Source organism: Trachinotus anak, unplaced genomic scaffold (genome assembly GCF_046630095.1).
Source record: "Trachinotus anak isolate AG129_WGS33_773 ecotype Australia unplaced genomic scaffold, CSIRO_AGI_Tana_v1 ptg000004l, whole genome shotgun sequence".
NCBI classification, from domain to species: Eukaryota; Metazoa; Chordata; class Actinopteri; order Carangiformes; family Carangidae; genus Trachinotus; species Trachinotus anak.
The window spans coordinates 20559869-20581223 of record NW_027273855.1 but is presented as its reverse complement, the minus strand read 5'-3'; the positions used below and the strand labels follow the sequence as shown (position 1 = coordinate 20581223).

The 21355-nt window shown below is 43.2% G+C and overlaps 1 protein-coding gene across 8 annotated transcripts in view; it reads left to right on the top strand.

Annotated features, from left to right (window-relative positions):
* Positions 1-21355, top strand: part of LOC139620867 (ankyrin repeat and SAM domain-containing protein 1A-like) — a 61963-nt gene that overhangs the window by 35347 nt on the left and 5261 nt on the right. For 6 of the 8 annotated variants that reach the window (XM_071476839.1, XM_071476836.1, XM_071476837.1 and 3 more), the window contains 12 exons: positions 3630-3686; positions 5226-5295; positions 8865-8977; positions 16211-16309; positions 17241-17387; positions 18095-18202; positions 18355-18525; positions 18655-18792; positions 18885-18956; positions 19074-19160; positions 19734-19871; positions 21020-21202. In XM_071476839.1, coding sequence (XP_071332940.1) covers positions 3630-3686; positions 5226-5295; positions 8865-8977; positions 16211-16309; positions 17241-17387; positions 18095-18202; positions 18355-18525; positions 18655-18792; positions 18885-18956; positions 19074-19160; positions 19734-19871; positions 21020-21202 — 1383 coding nt within the window. The remainder of the gene's footprint in view (positions 1-3629; positions 3687-5225; positions 5296-8864; positions 8978-16210; positions 16310-17240; positions 17388-18094; positions 18203-18354; positions 18526-18654; positions 18793-18884; positions 18957-19073; positions 19161-19733; positions 19872-21019; positions 21203-21355) is intronic. The other 2 variants (XM_071476834.1, XM_071476838.1) reach the window with 2 other exon arrangements.

The following is a 21355-nucleotide window of genomic DNA, read 5'->3' as shown; positions in this document are numbered from 1 at the left end:
AGGGAGAGGGCCGACATCCACAGCCCCACTTCACTTTTTACTTCATTTTCGATTTGCACTCCACGGATCCAGTGGCCACTATGAAACCAGCTTTTGTGAGTATTGATTCCCTTACAGGCAGTACCTCCACTGGAGGCTCATTAATCTTGTCTACCTGCCATGAATGAACTGAATGAGAAAATAATTGATGCTTTCTAGCGTTTTTGTGTGTGTATTATATTTCTCATAAAGCCTGTTGGATTGTTATCTGCGGATTGAAGCTCATTGCTTTATTTGCTGAATACAGCACTATAGAAATGAGGGGGAAAAGTCTGAGTCTCTCCCTGATGTTGTCTTTCTACTTCTGAGTGCGTTCTTTAAAAAGTTAATCCTCTGTGGCATTTTCTGCCACAATTCATGTAGCATTTCTTTGTTCCTTTTTCGCCTTCTTGTGTTGCCATGTTCAGAAACTCATTGTGGATTTGGGGTAGCTTTTACAGAGAAGGCTCACGTAGTATTTGACCTGCTGAGATCAAACTAAACTGTGGGTGTGTGTCACGGCCTGGTGCAGCCAGCAGGGGAAATCTATTCTCTAATCCCCACCAGGGGGAGAACACAGGACAGCCACAGGGGGCTGAGACATGCAGCCACTACTGAAGACTTCCCCGGTTTAGTCACTGGAGAAGAGATGCCCTTTCTATTCTGAGTTGTGCAAAGCATTTCAACTGATTTCACCTCGTTGGAAGATACATATTTCTGCATCCTTTAGGGATGAGCTGACAAAGTTCTGGAGTTGTTTGGAAGAGACGTTGTCCCTAAAAGCACAGCATGACATTGGGCTATTTCAGGAGGATGTTGATGGGACTGCTGACAGTGCTTTGTCCCATCCTGCCACTGAGGTGTTGGCACCCCCTTTAGATGGTGGTGTGTTTGTGTTCCCCTTGATGCCATTCACTAGTCCACAGTTTTAATTCCAACCCTTGTTTTGGTGCCAGCTTGCCAATTTGAAGCGGGTGGTCTGGGCACACTCTCTCTGCAGCAGCCTTTTGTTTCACCCTGCACAGGCTCTGCCAGGCGTGCTTTAGCTCTCCCACTACCCTCCTTTCTGAGCCTCAGTTGTGTATTGTTCAAGATTCTCAAGGCTGTTAATGAAAAAAAATACTCTATGCTTTCAAATGCCAGTAAAACAGCAGTGGGGTAATTCTCCTCCGTGGTCCTGGTGCAGCAGGCCTGCTGTGAGACGCATGATAAATTGGTTCCTGTGTCTTTAATCTCACCCTGACCATCTCTCATCACTGCTAGCTCTTCAGCTGTTGACCTCCACCCTGCTGCTGACTTCTGACCCTCTTCATTGTATTTCCTTGTTCATAGTGAGCCCCTCTCACAATGGATGCTTCTCCATTTCAGGTCTCTGTATTGATTCGATCCTGCAGCACAAAAAAAACATTCCTCCCTCTCTCCTCCATTATTTCTCATGGCACCGAGCTTCTTAGTCCTCGACCATGAAATTCAGAGGCTTTTTCTTGTTGTGGATGTGTTTTACCTTGAGGAAATCACTGGGCCATGTCTCCTGATAAGGATATATTTACCCAGCTCCAACACAATATCACACCTGCCTTTCGCGCTAGCTGCTGCTGAATCTCACTGGACCTAGTTTTCTTTTTTCCGTTCTACTGGACAAGTGAAGCCAACACACAATACAGAGTGCAGCTCTGTGTTTATTGTTATTGCATCCGTGCATATATTTGCATGATGGAGCTCGGTACATGGACCATACCTGCAGTGTGAGCATGTTTAAAATGCAACCAAGTCATTTCTTTCTTCTTCTACGCTGCAGCTCCAGTCATTCAGAAAGGCACCCTGAAGTTTTTGCTGATACAGCAAATTGGGGGACAGATAAAGTACAACCTCTGCTTCAATATTTAAGAGTATGTTGGCATGTCTTATCCTCTGAGAGCCAAAGAAGAGCGAGATCACAGCTCCTTGTTGGTCCCCTTCTGCTCATTGACAGGGGTGTTATCCTCCCTCCAGTACAGACCTCGCTCACTTTATGAGACGAGCCCTGCCCTCGTTACCACAGGAGTTACAACAGCTCTGTGAGTGAGTGTGATTTCACATATTGGACCCCTGATTATTGCCAATGTTCGTCGGCAGCTTTGTAAATGGCTTTGTCCTGCTGAAACCTAGTAATTTATGCTATAATGAGTGCAACGCAGTTTATTATTTATTACAAAAGACATAGCCATGCCTTGCTGGACACACTCACAATAGCCAATGAACACAAAGGAGATTTTTATCTTTCACATCTCTGTTAAAGAAATTTCAGCTCCCCTGTTGCAGTCACTTCAGAGAGATGTCTTTTTATTTGTGCTATTCATCTTGTTTAGGCTGTTAGCACTCTTAAAAGAAAAGACATTACAGAGAAGAAAGAAATGCGCTTACTTGCTCTTTTGCCAAGAGTCAGATGAGATGATCAATGCCACTCTCATACAGTGTATGGTAAATATGAAGCCACAGCCAACAGCTAATTAGCTTAGCGTAGCATAAAGACGGGAAACGGGCAAACAGCTAGACTGGATTTGTCCAAAGCTCACTGATTAACACATTTGATCTCATGTTTTTAATTTGTAGAAAAACGGAAGTGTGGAGATGACAGGGTACTTTTACAGAGGGTTATGTTACCAGACTGTTTCTTGGCCAGTAGCAGTGACTTTCTGGAGTCAACAGTGGTTTCCTTGCAGCCAAGGCACATAACCCCCAGTTAAATTCATGTGTGGTTTTTATACCTCTGTTTTTCTACAGATAAACCAAACGACGTGTAATACCCCCCCCCCTATCTCCAGTCTTTGTGCTAAGATAATCAGCTTCTGGCTGTAGCCTTATTTTTAACGGTTGTGTTGTCAATCTTCTCAACTGTCTTTAAAAAGAAAATTAAAACACGTAGTGCCATAATATTGAATTATTCCTTCAGGGTGAAAAGTCCTACGCCTGCGCAACGAACATTAGCAAACTATTTTTGCTGAATCATCTGGGTCTTTGCTCAGGTAGGGGAAATGCTGCCAGTTCGCCATCAACATTCCTGTTTAATGACTGATGTAGTGAACATTTGGCGCTGATAGATGGAGGTTATTTGTCAAGTCTGTGTGACTAATCTACCATCTGGTTAATATGCAGGATTCTAATCAACAGTATGGAGATGTAACACAGTGCAGATGGACAATGTGATCCTCCTTCTGCCCTTCGTCTCACAACTCTCCCTTCCTCCCTTTCTTTGACAGAAATGAGGTGTTTTTAGGGCTGAGGCTTCATGTTGAATGTGAAAATAACAGAGACACGAGTATAAAAAAAATAATGTGTTGTACTGTTCACTGCAGCTCAGAGTGTGATCTTCAGGTTCCCTGCATGTCTCAGTTTCATTTTTGTCTAATTCTGTGACACTTTAATCATTAAAAACACATTGTCTCTGCACTAGACCCCTGCAGTTCTCCATTTGAAGTAGTGTTCCAGTTACATTTCGTTGAATGTTGTCGGTATCAACTGTGTAGAGGATCTGTGTATAAAACAAAGCCCTGCCAGAGGATAGCTGGCACAGTGTCGGTACAGTAGTTGAACAGAAGGAAGGCAAAACAAAACCCTGGATTCTCTCTCAGCAGACACAGACGACCTCTCCCTCCGCAAAACAACGAAGATCTAATTCCTTTGACAGAGTAAGACGTCTATCTTCATAAAAAAATATCTCCTGGTCCTTCTGGGGGTTTGGTTCTGTCCTCTTCTGGGGCATTCTTTGTAGAGGTAGACGGGATTCTTTCAAGGCTCAGTGAACCTCTTTGGAATGACATAATCTCAGTGATTATTCATTTCTTCTTCTATGCAAGTCTAGAAGCTTTAAAGTACTAATAACTATGCAGTCTGACGGCAGCACATTTAAATAGATGCATCATTCTTCAGAGTGAGATTCCTCTCTCTCTGCTCCTCTGACGGACATTTGTGTTCTAATTACAAACCATTTCACTACTAAACATCCACGTACGGATTGATGATGGGAACCTAACGAATGTAGACTTAGGTCTCCTGATTATATAATCATGCTAATGGGGACTGATAACCTGTCTGGGGGCTTTTAGAGCAGCAGACAGGATTTGGACTCAGTAGCCAGTGGCAAGCCCTTCGCTTTCAGATAAAACATTTCCAAAAAAAGGCACCGAACAGACAAGCTATTCACTCCACTTTATAAAACATGCCCTTATTCACAAAAAGAGTTGGAGTGACAGCACCTGACAGGTGTGACAGCAGCCCTGTCAGTTTCCACCTTTTCATTTTCTGCACTCCCAAAGTCTATGCATGCTCAAGCCTGGACTGGTTGAAAGGCGGGAGCCATGTTTCTGTGCTGTGACAGGTGCAATATCGACTCAATGACCCACTGCTGCTTCAGTGCCCTTATGAATGCGTTATTCTGATTGGGTATGTCCGCATGTGTGCATGTGTATGATGCGTCGATATCAGTGACTGCGCCTGGAGACAACACCCTAGCAATGTTCACATCCATTCTGGAGCGATGCATGAAATTATTGTAAGATAACGTGGGACCTGGGGGCATCTTTTCATATCTTGTCTTGGTTATCGCTCTGCCTTTCTCAGTGTCTGTGTGTTTCACTCTGTGTGCTATGAGCCTCAGTTGCCTTGAAACAATAAGCTAATTGTTACAAGTGTTATTGGAGCAGACATCATGACACAGATAGTTTAACCTGACATGATTTCTGTTTCTTTTTATTTTCGACTGTCACACTTCCTCTCTCAGCTCCCTCTGATTGCCCTGACAAAACTTGTGCTTTGTGATCATTTATGCCAGATTGTGAGACTGGGATGTCTGAGTAAATCAGTATTGTTTTGGCTGCAGGCAGCAGATGAGATGCTGCCGCCTGCAGCCCTGTGCCAGTAACTCGTCCAATATGAGACAATGGAAATGACTGCAATGCTATGGCCATAAATGAGATATAAAGGCAATCAACCATGGTGCAGCTGCTTAAGATGCCCTTCAACATTTTTATTTATGTCCCTTCATAAAACCACTCTGACTGGCTTTTCTTCTGCTGAAGGTACCCTCAACTGTCATTTGCCTTTGCAGAGTGTAGCATTTAATGGTTTATTGTTTGAGGCATGGGGGGGATTTGCTGGTGAGAGGTGGAGGGTAAACTGCGACGGCATCTCCAGGTTCTCATCTCTCTCTCTTCTGTTCCCGTCCTCAGATCGAGAAGATCATGACCCTGATTGGTGCCGGCATCGATTTCTCCAGGGATCAGCAATATGCTACACCAGGTAGAGTATAATCATTATTGCCTTTTCATGCAGTTGAATGTTAATTAGAATTCAACACCTGGAAATTGAGTGTTAATAATCATTATTGAGAATTAATAATCATTATCATGAAAGCTTGAGGTTTGAGGGGGAAACATTTAACTGCTGTTGCATTATCAATCTCTGGGGAATCTTACTGTGAGCCCACCAGGCCTGAACATAAAAAAACCCAAATTGGCTGAACGGTTTCCTCAAAACCTTTAAACAGCCTTTTTTAAGTACATGATAAATGTGGGTTTATTGTCACAGGAACTGCTTTGACAATGGCTGCCTTACTCGTCCTGTTATGGAGCCATAGCTCATGCTTTCATACCAAACCTGCTCAGGTTTTCTTTGTAATCGTCCTCCAAGTTCTTTTATCCATATCAGTGCCCACAAGGGAAATCACACAGGTGCCACTAAAGGATGCATCTGGAAACAAATTGCATTTCAGTTAACAACAGAGAATTGAGGTCAAACGTATAATGCAGGCGGACAGTTGGTCTGTTTTAATAGAGTAGATGAGGAGAGCAGTTGGTATCAACAGCTGCAGAGAAAGGTACACTACCAGTCAAAAGTTTGACAACACCTCAATTTCTGCAGCTGTTACTAAATTTACAGAACTCAGCCTCTCACTGTTTCTGAAACTAAAGCTTAGATAAAATAAGGAATTGCATTTTAAAAACAAAGAATCATGGAACCTTCTTGTTGAACCAGTTGTTGCAGAAGTTCCCATGAATGTGTTGCACTTGTAGGTTGCACTAGGCTGTGCTTTCTCCTCCTGTCCAGTTCAACCAGCTCCATGCGGTTCTAGCTTGTATGACGCTCTGGGTGAACCCCTCCTTCAGTGCCCTCAGGCTATTCACTAGAACTGGTCAAATTTCAATAAAAACTGGAAAAATGGGGGGGGGGGGGGGCTTCTAAAACTTTTGAAAGGTAGTATAAGTTATGCTTTTAAACACCTTTTCTTGCTCTGTGCTTAGAGACAAGAAAACCATGACGTTCGTTTTGTTTGTCTTCATTTTGAGGCACTGGTTGAGGCTGAGCTGTATGACAGGAAACCAGAAGTGCTTTTAAGCCACAGGAGCCAGGTCAGGTCAAGTACTGGTCTCCAAACCTACCTTAAAAGGTACCAAGTGTATTTTTAGTTTTAAGACCAATGTTCCTAAGAGACATAATATAAGATCTAGCCCCTGCAATTTGTATTGTAATGTCGCTGTGTTATGGATTCTGTACCTGCTCTCCCCTTAGTCTTTGGGCCTTTGAAAAGCCTGTCATCAGGGTTGATTGATGGTACCAGGGGACGCTAGCTGTAACCCGAACAATCGACTCCTTCCCTTCAGATTTCCTCTCTCACATTATTCAACATTCCCCTCCAGTTTACACTTTGCCTCAGCCACATTATAATATATTTAAGCAATGCCGCAGATCCACAAGTTGTCCGTCTTCTTATTCTAGCCCTCTTGTTTCTCATGCCCTGCACCGGAGTGAGCTGTTTAAATATTAACCACTACGTATGTCAGGGGATGAGCTCATTTGGCTTTGTAGACTTGAGGAAAGCAGAGACCACTGCAGTAAAGTAGTTAGCGCTCCATCCCTGGCTGTATCTGTCTCCTCTCCTCTGCATATGTGATCCTCAACCTTTTAACCGCCATGCTCACAGCTCCGTCTCCATGAAGACGCTGTCAGGAGGCCGTTCAGGGACTCACTGGAGAAGAGGCTCTCTGTTTGACACACATGTGAGAACCCCCCCACATCCCCCCACCCCCCACCACCCCTGATTCAGTCCAGTGTTTGCCTCTTGTCAGTGTTGACTGGAGAGCTGTGTTGTCACTGGCTGATTGGCTCCGTGCCTGCAGTCCCTTTTACTTTTCTCCCTTTCTCTACTGAGCTACTTCCACATCAGAGGGGAAGAGATGGTGGATGAGCGTGAAGGAACGAGTGTGAGAAAAGAAAAGGCTGGGACACAGAAGATGCAGAAACTCAAGAGCAAATGCGAGTAATGAGGGATGGGGGGGGTTGGGGGGTGAAGGGGCTTTGTGACTGAAACGGTAGCTCACACTGACAAAGAGCACCCACCTGCAGTGTTAGAGAGAGAGAGAGAGAGAGAGAGAGAGAGAGAGAGAGAGAGAGAGGGAGGAGTGGGGAAGCGCATGCAATGAGGAGAGAGAGTACAGGAGGAGAGAGGGATTGCAGGCAGCAGTATTGTGAACAACCAGGACAATAGAAGGACGCCACCTCGGCATCTGTAGGATAAGATGGTCCATTCTTCAGCCCAGGGATGACTCCAGGAGCATTTTGCTTTTCGCTGGACTCACAAACTGTGAGAGAGACACAGTTTTAGCACTCTCTCTCTCTCTTGTCTGTGGAGGAGTTCAATTACTATAGTGCTCTTTGAAGTAGCTGATTGGATCCTAGAGTGGAGTTTTTTTCTTGACACATTTCCGAGCTTCTGGAGTGACCAGAATGGGATTCTTGACATGGAAATCCTCTCAGCAGCAGGACTGGTTTTGTAGCAGGTTGAAGAGATGAGAACACCAACTGCTTTAAAATATGCATTTTACACATTCATTTTATTTTAGGTTCTGATTTCTGCTTGTTATTGTAAGGTGGCAGCTTGGTGATATGTAACTCTTCCCATGGACAGAAAAACTATTTATTCTCTTAACTGTGCTCGAGATTCATCCCTCAAATCAAGAGTTAAAGACAACTGCACCTAACTGAAGTGTTTAATATCTGATTCTTACCATTGTTTTAAAAGTGAGTTAAAACATACAGTAATATGTTCAAACGAGTAGAGGCAACCATCTGTCCCTGTGCAGGTTAGGCTCCGGCTGCTGACAGCCGTCAGGACAGCTTTTATTCATGATCAATCTCAGCTCACTGCAGTCGTGTTAGCCCCTGTGCATTTTCTGCCTGTCCACTGTCATGTTCTCTGGTAGATTCTTGTCCTGTGGATTATAATCTGAGTAGGTTGGGTCTGTGAATCAGGGATGAGACTGTTTGTTAATTAACTGCTTCTGTCCACAAGTTTTCAAAGAACTTTCCACTCAGCTGAAACAAATCCCTTCCCCTGGAAAACCTGTTATGAACTGCTGCTCTGACTCCTGTGAGTTTCTCTTCATGACCAAGCTGGAGCTTAATTAAATCAGCAGCAAGCTTTTATTTTTGGACAGAATATGTTACCTCCTGACGCGAGGTAGCATCGTGTTGATTGTGTGTTTTTTGCCATGTTCCTGGCTGAATATCACAGCTGAGAATTTTGCTGATATTAGCTGGTTGTCAACCAGCTCACATCCCTTTATCATCTCCTTCACCCCTGAGATCAGGGGTCTGTTAATCCATCTTGGGTGACTGTGGTTCGGCCCCCGCTTCCCTGCGGGAGCTGACGCCCTGTCCACAGAGGACACTGTCTCCTCCGCCTTCCTGTTGCTGGTGCGCTCGGCTCTGCTGGCCGAGAATGATGTGGCAATGCCACGTCTCCTCCTCAGAGTGCCGCTGCTACCGGCTGAAAGGTTTCTCCCTCCTGAAGCGCTTTCCCCTGTCGGCAGGTGCTGCAGGCCGGCTGCTGGACCAGCCCGTGGGAGACTGGCTGGAGCACGTGGGGCTGCCGCAGTACGAGAGCAAGCTTCTCCTCAACGGCTTCGACGACCTGCACTACATGGTGAGTTCCTCCCTTCCTTTATATATTGTCTAAATTGATGTTAACTCTCTTGACAGTTGTATCACTTTCTTTTTTGACTTCTCTTCTCACTTTTTTTGGTCTTTTTTTCTCTGGTCTCTTCCACTGCCTCCGCCTACTTAACTCCAGTTTGTGTCTTTGTGCATTAATCCAATTGATGCCATCCTCCATTAGCTGTTACTTGATCCCATTAGCTTCATCTGATGTTCAGCAAGCTTCCACCGCATCATGAGTCTGGCTTGAGTTTCAGTACAGGAACATTTATATCTGGGTGGATAATCTAATATCACACATTACATTACGTTTTTATTAAATTCACAATATTCACTACTTGATTCAGTTACAGAATCTTTCTCATTCTTGTAAGAGGCTTTACGCAGACATGTACTAGATTTACATGTGCATTCAACTAGACAGTTTGCAGTTTGTTAAATGTTTTATTCACAGGAAGTTTGATATCCTTACACATGGCTGTGTGTTGAATCAGGTTTATCCTGCATTCTCAGACTTCCACACAGTCTGTCCTCACTCATGAGGCCGCTGTCGTGGCCTCTCACTCAGTCTGTGAGCCGTCTGCCTGAGCAGCAGCTGATGCTCGGCCAGAATCAAGGAGTGTCTCAGTGAGCAATGGGGTGCTGTTGCCAAGCCGACAACTTTATAGAGCTCACGGTGTGCAACGCCACTATGAGTTGGCTATGTTGCCTTTGTCAGTAATAAGGACTGATGGAGGAGAGAAGGAGGGACCCAGCTGGTCGGCTGAGCCAGTGGCCATGTTGGAAATCTGACAGCCAACTTATGTGTCTAGATGAAAACTCTTCCCTCCTCCATCGAGCCTGTCATACCCCTCTTTAACACATGTCAGGTTTTTATCCTATTCAAACGCCACATTTCATTTGATTTGGTCACGTTTGGTGAGAAAAAGGAAATGAACTCGGCTCTCAGCATTGTAAACAAGTGTCTTCACATGTGCAATAGCATGATTACATGAATCATGAATTACATGAAAGAATTCGATTTTTTTATTATTGTGTTATGTATATATCTACACTCACCCCACGTGGGATTACAAGACACCACATGTTCACATAAGACAGATTCAGGGAGCTTCACGTACTCTACATTGACAAAACTAAGGAAAACCAACTAACAACTTTCTTCACTGTCTTCACAATGAAATTGTCCATCTTACCTTTTCTACCTTTTTGAGACAAAGCTAGAAAACCTCAACAGCCAGTCCAGTTTTTGTCCATCTGTCCACCAGAATATTTCAGGTTCATTACAAAAGAAAAGATCTTTTTAAAAAAAATTGCACCTGTGTTTGCTGCTGTAGCTCTGTTCTGGCTACAGAGCTTAAGGTGGAGATGCTGTGCAACACACAGCAATCTCAGTATTCATCTGGATCGCCTTTTGTCACTGAACCATGACTCCTCTGAAGACGGGATCTAAATACATGAGGACGTACCAAAATACTGATTCAGCTGTCCGTGTATGTTGTCATCCTCCTCTCTTTTTCACAAGCAGTGCTGCTGGAAAGCCAGACATCACACACTTGGCCTCATGACAACATCTGAAACTCTTGCGGTCAAATGTTGATAACTGCAAATTAGCATTCAGTGTAATGACTTGCCTTTGATTGACAAGGCGAACACAGCCCCATTCATGACCTCAGCACTTGGTATGTTACTCCCTGATTGTACAGATGATCAGAAGCAACGTTTCCATCCAGTGTTTGCACATTTGACTTCGCAGGCTGTGGAATCATTAAATCAAAAGCAGCTGCCTCAAAAATGACGACTGACAGCGGCAGTCATAAGATAAACCCAACCCACAGTGAAATTAAATGAATATAGTGTACAGTATATACAGGTGGGTGACAAATACCACTGTTAATCTTCATTCAAACTAATATGAGCTTCCTTTCTCTCTTTCTCTCATTATTATAATGATGGATGATAACAAAGCTAATTTTGTACACCAGAGTGCCACAGGTGACACATGCTTATGTCAGAGTAAAAACTGTAAATTAGGACCTCTTGGTCTCCACAGAGCAGGTCTTTGTCTAACCAAGCTTTAGTTGTTTGCAGGGACCACAGTGTTTCAGCCTGTCATCAATAACAGAAGTAGAAGCCAGAAACATTAATGAACAGTAAAACGTGTGAAGCGAACATTACATGCTCTTGTGTAGCTGTAGGTGCCAAATATGTCTGACTAATTTCAGTGCACAATGATACTTGGATGAATAGTCTTTAATCTACTTTACATAACCTCAGAATTGCCTCTCTCCTTCTCACCCTGGTGTCAACACACATGTTTAAGTCTGTGGTGAAGCCTCTGAAGTTACTCTCTGTGGTTTAATCTCCCGACTGTCTTTTTTAGTCTTTCACACTCTCCTTCCTCAGCCCTGAGTCCTCTTTTCTTTTCTTTTCTTTTTTTTTTTTTTTTTTTTCTCCGAGGCCTTGAGCTGGCGATATTTCTATCTTTAAACACAGCTTACAAACCACCTGGCTTCCTGAAATCGCTGGAGGATTTAGAAAAGTAGCTGTAACCTTTAAACAACGTGTACTTCCCACAGCAAATGTTGACCTTTTAATAATCACAAGTTGGTCTCAGCTAGAAATGAGAATTAGAGTCAATGAAATGAGTCACCCTGTCGTTAAACACAATTTTTCTAATTGTGTTTAATGTGCACTTGTGCATTGGAGTAAATACAGCAGGAACAGGCCATATTTCATTGTTGGCTGTGTGACCAGACAGATATTATTGTCTGATTTTATTAGTAGCCAGCATTAGGTCTGGGTATGTCTGCAACAAATCCACACTCATAATCGCCAGAGTGATGCAGTGCATCAACTCAGAGCCATCTAAAGACATATCACGCTAGCTCATACACACACCTGGATATCGTAGATGTACACCATTTGCAGAGAGTCACGGCTGACTGAAACCTAATTAGGACTCTAATACGACCATTGCATCTCCTCTGTAGCTGAGCTGCTACGTTAGACAAGAAGTTAAATTCATTTGATGGTCGTATCATTTTCATCACCAAATGTAAAAAGTCAGCCTCAATTGAGCAGCACAAATCTGGCCTGCACTGAATTAGTCTTTGAGGAATTGTCTGGTTCCTGTGGGTATAAAAAAACATTGAAAAACATTAGTTGAGAAATGACACGTCTACCATAGCCAGCATGCAGTGAGATCACTAATTAAACAGTGTTTACTTTGCCGGTCAGACTGCTGTGATCTCTGTCTACCCTGCAGGTTCGCTCTAGAAGTGGATCAATAACAGCAGAGATTGTATTGTGTTCAAGCACCGAGGCAGAGACGAGCCTCTTCTGAAACCAATTAGATGCTTTTTATCGACTCATGGAGCAAATGTCCTGATGAAACAAGCTCTTGCGCAGCCACGTTGTTCTCCAGTCCCCGCCGCTCCTGACAGGTAGCGCTTGTTGAGACGAAAACGGCTCCACTCTTCTTCTGAGCACGGCGCCTGGAGGATGTAGAGTCAGCTGTGACATGGGCAGCCAACAGAGCTCCAAGTTAGTTAGTATTCGAGGCAACAGTGTCTCCCAACGCGTCACTTTGTCTGAAGCTGGTGTTCATGGAACCATACAGAGAGGAACAGATTCACTTTAAAGTTCGGGGTCGGTGCAGATGATTCGGTGCATAATAGAAGTAAGAAAGCTGCGCAAAGGTTAGAGAAACCTCAGAACACACGGTATCACAATTCAACTGTGGCTCCCTCCTCATAACTCACCACTTTTTTCTGCCCTCGTTGTTATTTTCTGCCATTAAATAAATGCAAAGTGGTTTATGCTGGAACGAGTCAATGCCACCCAAGCCTGCAGACAAATTGGAGATTCAGTAATGGCTTCATGCATTAGAAGCTCAAAGATTGGGAATGGATTAATTGATTTGTCTGTTGTGCAGATGGTGGTGACATATTGTCATCCACTTGAAAAACATTTGTGCAAGGATTAGATTGAACACACGGTGATTTATTTATTTATTTTTATTGTCTTTGGACATTCTGTCACAGTTTTCTGTGAGTCTCTCCTTACAGGCTTGTGTGTTCTTATGACAGCCTGTTTAGGAGGACAAACTATGACTGTAAGTGCTGCTGGTTAGCTGTCCTTTAGACGGTCAGAATGAGTGAGCCGTGCCCCCGAGCCCCTGGCCTGCATTCAGAGTGCTTTTAAACCAGAGGGACCGCCATGGCTGTTCTCTAGATCCGCCAGGGAGAGTGAGAGAGTGAGAGAGAGCAGTGGCATTTTAATGAGAGGACAGGGGAAGGCAGAGATGGATGGGCCACACAAGCACAGTCACAAACCCACCCAGCTTACACTACTCTAATGTATTATTTTCACCCATGTTGTGCTGAGGTCAGCTCTCTCTACACAAATGTATTCTCACTTTTAGACCTGAGGAAAAAGCAGAACTGCATTAGTCAGAATTTACCCGACAGAGTTGTCAACACCACGTCACACTGTTTGTGTTTTCAGTGTCTTTGTGTGGGGATAAAAGGCTTATCAAGATGTACCAGAGGTGAATGTAATATTTATGTTGTGGGAAATTAGAATTTTATCAACACAGCTGCCTGAATAATCCCTTTCAAACAGCTTTCCCCTCACAAGGGTTCACATCTGAAGTCCATACATTCAGTAGGGTTTGGTTCAGACAGCAAGATGTGAACTGAAACTAACAGTTATTGTCATTATCAATTAATCTGCCTATTATTTTTTCATTTGTTTAATGAATCGTTCATTTTAACTTCCCAGAGCCCACATCATCAGATTATCTGTTTTGCCTGACCAACAGTCCAAAAACAAAAGACGCTAACTAATGGATAAATCTTTGTGATAGTTTCACACAAATCAGCTCAGCTTTCTCAGTTTTTTGTTCTTTGGTTAAATGATTAATATTAATGGTTCATTCTTTGAAATGACAAAAAAAAAAGCCCAAGTTGATGTCTGTAAATTGCTTGTTTTGTCCCAAAAATGTTTAATATCCAAAGTTATTTAAGGAAAAAAAAATGCAAATGTTTTGAATTTATTGCTCGATAAAGGCCAGTTAATCAGTCAATTAATTAAAATTGTTGGTGATTGATTGTTTGTGACTAGTTGATAAATAGACCAATCATTTCAGCACTAATGCACTGATTAATGCACTAATAAAAAACCCCACACCCACGTAGCTTCATTTATTCTGACTGGCTTTTTTCACAAGAAACATTTTGACAAATTACAATATCTGCTGTGAAAAAGAAATATGAGCCATATCTGGTGTTTCCTGGCAACATAAGCCCCATCTTAAATTTCAATTAAGCTCAATAAACACGAAATCTTGGGCGCAACAAAGTGTAAAATATGCACGTACAACAGTCAAAATACATTGGAAACACATTAAAAAAAAGAAATCTGAAATAGCTGCATTAAAACACGTTTTCTTAACCATAAACAGGCAGGAAATGGGAGCAAAGACAGTGCAGCCAGTCTGTTGCAGCTCTGTTTCCCCCCACAGAGTCATTTATCAGTTAATCTCCAGTGGGACAGTAATGCAATGATCCATGCACTGTGAAAGTGCTATTATCCATCCAGCTCCCCAAATAGTTTCAATCCTCAGCTGGAGAGGCAGCAATCAGCATGTTGCTGCTCAGAGATATCAGACTTTAAGTTGTCAGTTTAGCGCGAGGCATTAAAAAGCAAAAGAGGTGCGTCATGATGTCTGTGCTCAAACCTCAGCGCCAACCAATGTGGGTCACCAGCACTTAAGACCGACATAACTTACTCAGAGAGTTCAGGCCCTTTCTTTCTTTCTTTCTTTCTTTCTTTCTTTCTCTTTCTTTCTTTCTTTCTTTCACTTTTTCTTTCTTTTCCTCTCTCTTTCTCTTTCACTCTTTCACTCTTTCTTCTGCTTTCTTTCTTTATCTCTTTCTTAATCTCTTTCTTTCGCTCTTTCTTTCATGCCTTCTTTGATGCTAACTCCTAATCACCCTGAATATTCTCATAGTAAATACTTACACATTACAATATTGTATGAATGGGATGTCAGTGTAAAACTGTATTACTCAGCAAAATTGTGATTAACATTGTGATTCCACAGGCAGCATCACACTGATTAGTCTGCAGCTTTTACTGTTACTGACAGGCTTGTTTACATCTACAGCTTCTGCATGAGAAACAGGCTGTCAGGTGTGTGTGTGTGTGTGTGTGTGTGTGTGTGTGTGTGTGTGTGTGTGTGTGTGTGTGTGTCTGTATGTGTGCAGAGGTGAGCACCACAGGATTGACTTGAGATTCATATTGAAGAGTCAGCCACACGTGGCCTGACCTGTCACAATTTGTTCCTGAGGCAGCAGCTCCCATGTAGCATCACGATACTGTAACAGATGAGATTTAGTTGCTGACCCCCTGTGTAGAAGTAACACAATGAGGATTTATGGCTCCCTGCCCTACAGTCGACAACACACACACTTCATCTGAGGAGTAATGCTTTGTAATAACTCATTTATTTTGACTGTTGGGTCTTAAGGTCAGCTAACAGGACACTGCTAATTAATTACAGTCATTGCAGAAATTGAGACTTTTTTTTACATGTCAGCAGTAGCCTGCAGCTATAGCCAGCTATTGGAGCGCTGGTATTCTACCCCTCCAGCTCATATGGCTGACCACTCTGCAGATCTGACATTGATTTATGGCTGCTGTCTCCATTATCCATTACCTGCCACATAGTCTCAAAGGTGGTGCCTTGCCTAACCAAAGATGGGTCCGACCATCATTCATATGTCCCTCTTGGTCCCCTCCCCCACACACTTACATCTCACTTAAGGGGTTATCGACATGGCTCCCTCACTCCAGTCAGTAGGATGGACCCCAGGAAGAAGGAGTTTGAACATGTCACTCAGGAATAATTGACCTTTTTTTCTGCAATGGTTGCATTGCTTGTGATCAATACTTAGCCTGCAGCATAGGCTCTTCTCTTGGAGGGTTTGTCCAACCTAGATTGACTTGTATTTTAGATTTTCATAGATTATTTGAACATAACATATGTAGAGATTTATCGTTATGACCTGATCCTGTACTGCTGCCTGACTCTCATGCAGTATTTAACATTTTTTACTGTGTTGCAGAAAGGCTTCATCTTTCACAGACACAAGTTCGCAAGTTAATTCACTTCTACTTTAACAAGGATGCTGTTTTTATATATTTTGTTCAACAGGGGAGCAATGTCATGGAGGACCAGGACTTGAGAGAGATTGGGATCACAGACCCAAGCCACAGAAAGAAGATCCTGCATGCAGCACGTTCGTTACCTAAGGTGACAAATCATTGATCACTACTGCAGTGCTTATCTCAGCAGAGTAAGCCCTGATTTGATTTCATGCGTTGCCTCTGATGTTAGATCACAAGATGCTAATCTCCCCTAAATACCAAGGCAGTGATGGAAAGTGACGAAGTACATTTACTCTAGTACTATACTTAAATACAATTTTAAGGTGCTTGTGTTTTAGTATTTGTATTTTTCACTAATTTACACTTTACACTTTGCTTCAAATTTTGTACTTTTTACTCTCCTATATTTATCTAGTAAATATAGTTACAGGTTGCTTTTAAAATTAAGATCTAATATATATTATGTGCTCATAAAATGATATGCATTGGTAAAAGATTAAACCATTAATGTCTTTGTCTTGTAACCCCTTACAAATAACATTGGTATTTGGGCCATATGTCGCATTTCAGATGTACATTAAAGTGGTTTCTCCTTTTAACTTTCCACATGGCCCAAAGAAGTACAATTATACAAAAAAGGAAAACATTAGAGGAAAATACAAAAAAAGAACTTAGTTCTTTCATCAACCCCCTTCTTCTCATGAGGATTAATTGAGGGCATCTGAACGCTGGTTTGGGAGCAACAGGACCTGTATGTAAAGAAGGTGAAACAACCTCTACCTCCAACAGCTACAACAATAAAAAGCTCTTTATGCTGTAACAGATATAACAGATTTGTACTGTTTAGGATTTTGAATGTCGGACTTTTACTTGTAATGGCGTATTTTTCATTATGGTATTAGTGCTTTTACTTATGTAAAAGATCAAACTACTTCTTCACTTTTACTACTACCCACTGCTGCTTCTTCCTCATTGTAGCCAGTTCCTTAATAGTAAGGCAGGAAAATTGGTTAAAAACGCAGCATGTGCAGTGGCACAGCTCTTGGAGCATCAGTGAATGATTTCTTCTCCTGCAGGTGAAAGCGCTGGGCTGTGACGGCAGCAGCTCCCTGTCCTCCTGGCTGGAGAATCTGGGACTGCATGAGTACTTACACAACTTCCTGGCCAGCGGCTACCGCACTCTGGACTGCGTCAAGAACCTGTGGGAACTGGAGATTGTCAACGTGAGTCTTGGTGACGTACAGGGACTGAGGGGAGTATCAGAGGGTGAAATTAGTTTCCCAGAAAATTTGGGATAAGGGACAAGTTTGACAGGTTACTTCAGCTGCACTTTGGGAACCAGGAGACTCAAACAGACGCATTCCAGAGCCTAATCTAAATAAGCCTTCAGGCTTTGTTGTGTTTTCATCCTCTTTGATTTTTAATGTATGTAATGACTGCGGCGCAGAGTTATGTGTATTTTTGTAACCGTCAAATAAATTAATCCATCCACCCATTCATTCATTCAAACTCTGAGGGGGAAAACACAAGACTTTTGTTTTGAATATTGGGGACATGGGTTTCAGTGCTTCAGCTGGTTAAAGGTTTACAGGCCAGAAAACAAACCAGTTACCAGTCATTTAAGGCACTGACACTTTAAAAAGAAATGAACACGTCACTTTTGAACACGTCTTGAGACTTGTACATAATGACAAGATTCTCTAATGGAAACAAAACAAGCTGCTAAAACAAAGATACTTAAGTCAGAGCTCTTCCAAGATGAGACATTTAGAGTCTCATTTATGGTTAAAAGCTTGAATACCTATGTGAAAGTTGTTATGATAAGTTTAGTTGCAATGTCTGGTTTCTCTTGGTTGGCCTCCACTTTTCCAGAACTCCTGCCTCTTCAAGTCCTGCCAACTCCACATTTTCCTCTTTTTTTTTTTTCCAGGTGCTAAAGATCACCCTACTTGGTCACAGGAAACGCATCATTGCTTCTTTAGCAGAGAGACCCTATGAGGAGCCTCCAGTCAAGCCTCCTCGTTTGTCTCAGATCAGGGTGAGAACCTACAGACTCATTTATAACACTCAGTTCGCCCTCCTGTCAGGCTTGGCTCCATTTGTTTTCTACAAAGCATGGTGTTCGTGAAAGATGAAGCACAATCACGGTTATAACGATTATGGGATAACTAACCGTCTTTCTCTCTGCAGTGCCAAGACCTGCCTGGATCCCAGACTTCATCTCCCCTCAGTCAGATGGAGTCCTACACAGGACGCTCAATGGACCCGCTGCTGCCCGTAGGAGAGCCGGGGAGGAAAAAAGTGGCAAATACCGACTACGACGTTACCCAACGACATCGCAGTGAACGACACAGAACTCATGTATGTGTAGATTTGTCTTTATCTCTCACCTCAGCAGTGCATCATGTCCAGGATCTCTATGTAGTGTAGTGATGGTATTGTGCACCTGCCAGACACCTTTGATAATACTACTCTCTATAATAATTCCAGGAACGGTATGAAGAGCGGCATCGAGAGCCTCGTCTGACCTTGCGGCCGCCCAGTCTGGCAGCACCGTACACCCCGGTTCAGAACTGGCATCACCAACCTGAGAAACTCATCTTTGAATCCTGTGCTTACGAAGCCAATGTACATTTCCTCTTTTCTGCTTCTTAAATGATGTTGCTTTCATTCAATATGTACAGCAACACTGAGACTTTCTCTTTCCTTCTCCTGTGTAGTACCTCGGTTCCATGCTCATTAAGGACCTACGGGGTACCGAGTCCACGCAGGATGCTTGTGCCAAAATGCGGGTGTGTAACGAGAGTCTCTTCTCCAGTTTCAGTGAACAAAAACATGACGTTATGTGTACGAATGAGCGGTAAATCACTGTGATCACTCTCTGCCTGCACTGTTCTCTTCTCCTCCAGAGGTCGACAGAACAAATGAGAAAAGTCCCGACCATCGTTCTCTCAATCACCTACAAGGGTGTGAAGTTCATCGATGCAGCCAATAAGGTTAGCCACTGCATCCACACACTGCCCTGCTTGGTTTAACCCTGCACATCTCTCGTGTCATGTTATACATAATTCTGAAACCAGTGCAGATTTACTTCAGTAATACTTAAAGATCATGTTTATGAAAGTGTTAGAGTCTTGTTTTTTGTTTTTTTTTGGATGCGTAGTAGCATCAGGCAAAGGGACTGCTAATGAAAACTAATGAAAAGGTACATGTTGACTGTTGATAAATGAATACTGTCCCTCTTACGCTAAAAACGCTGTTTCCTCTCTGTGATTGTAAACATCAGACTCGTCCATGTTGTTATTTATTTGACATGGATAAAAAAAAAAAGACTTTGAGAATTTGCCTTGGACGCTCAGCCTGCTTTTCCTTTGTATGGCTGCACCTGCCTGCGATTTATGCCCCCAATCTCTCCTCTTTACTGGCGATCTCCTCTGTCAGCTCATATTTCCATGATGCATAGTTGCTGTGACAAAGCTTGATAATCCTTTTGTGTTGTGATAAATTGGTCATTTTCAGTCTGTACAGTCTTGTTACTGAGTCGTACGCTGCCTCTCTTCTCCGTGCAGAACATCATCGCCGAGCACGAGATCCGAAATATCTCATGTGCAGCCCAGGACCCGGAGGACTTGTGTACGTTTGCCTACATCACCAAGGACCTGCAGACCAGCCACCACTACTGCCACGTGTTCAGCACAGTGGACGTGGTAAGGACACACTCACTGCCCTGTCTCCTGTGGTCAGGTGGAAACACACAGCCATGTGAGCTCATTCCGACATGATGTGATGATCGTTGGTGTTAAATTGGGTTTCAACACAAACGAGAAAGATGAAAGTACTGTTGGAGAACTTCTTGAAAACTTTCCGTACAGGTACATTTGGATTCCGCCAGCATCATCATCTGTACTTACACTGAGCAGATGTGACTGGCTGCACAGTCAACACTGTTATCTCCAGACTGCCCTATCTCTTCAAAGTGTCACGCTTCAGTTGGGGTTGATTGCCTCCACGTAGACACAGTGCGACTCCAGCCATGATAACTAGACCTCACTTATCTACCGTGTCCCCCCCACCCCCCAAGAGATGTGATGATAATCCTGCTAATCTGCTTCATAATGCAGCCAGGGTCATTCCAGTCAGTCCTCAGTGTTTCCTCTGGATTACTGTAGTTCTCTGAGCTTTGTGAATTCCTCTGTGGGAGGTTTGAACAAAGCCGTTTGATAACCATCAAAGGCCACAATCAGTTATTTTAAACTGTACTGAGAATACCGCTGCTGTGAGCGTCTGCCAGACACAATCCTCACCTCACAAAGAGCTGGTGTCGTCTGCCTGACACATCAGGGCAGATGACGTGTTTGTGTCGGGGCAGATTCCTGATCGGAGGGTATGCAGATGATTTCAGAGCTCTGTGTTCTGTGTCTGATGAAATGATGCAACATTCCCACCGATATATGGTGGGAGTGCTGCTTTTTTAACTCCCCAAGTAGTGTGAAGTAGTGTGAAGCTTGAATCCTCTGTCTTTAGTCTGTGGTGCTTGTTCATATTTGGAAGCTGTCAGGAAATAACAAAAGGATGCAGCAGTGGATTTAATACTAAACTACAGCAGCTGAATCCAGTTCAGGTACTGAGGGGAACAATACTCCACCGAGATTACTGCCACCTCTCCATGTTACGCAATTTTGTTTTGAAGAAGTTTTAGGGAAGAGAAACTTTGCTCTGATTTTTATTTTTTTTGCTGTCTCACTGCAAACTGAGTGTAGTGTTGTTCCCCTGACAGAAAACAAAACTGTGAGAATCACAGTCCAGACTATTTATGAGGTCTGCCTGCTCTTTCTCTTTCTCCCTCTCTGTGCAGAACTTGACCTATGAGATTATACTAACGCTGGGCCAGGCGTTTGAGGTGGCCTATCAGCTGGCTCTGCAGGCCCAAAGGACCAAACAGCACCAGAACCTCCCAGCGGGACCTTCTTCAGAGGTCACTGAGGGCAAGTCCAGCCGACCTGTACCCAAACCACGAGGCAGCGTGCGGAAGTCGGCGGTGAGTTGGACATCGCACATACTGTAGCACAAGACACCATATGTATACACTACACAACAGGAGGCTTGTTGTCGTAATTTCCCTGCTGATGGGAACTTGGAACTGCAGTAGTGGATGTGACACACAGATCATTGAGGCAATTAAGGTACTTTT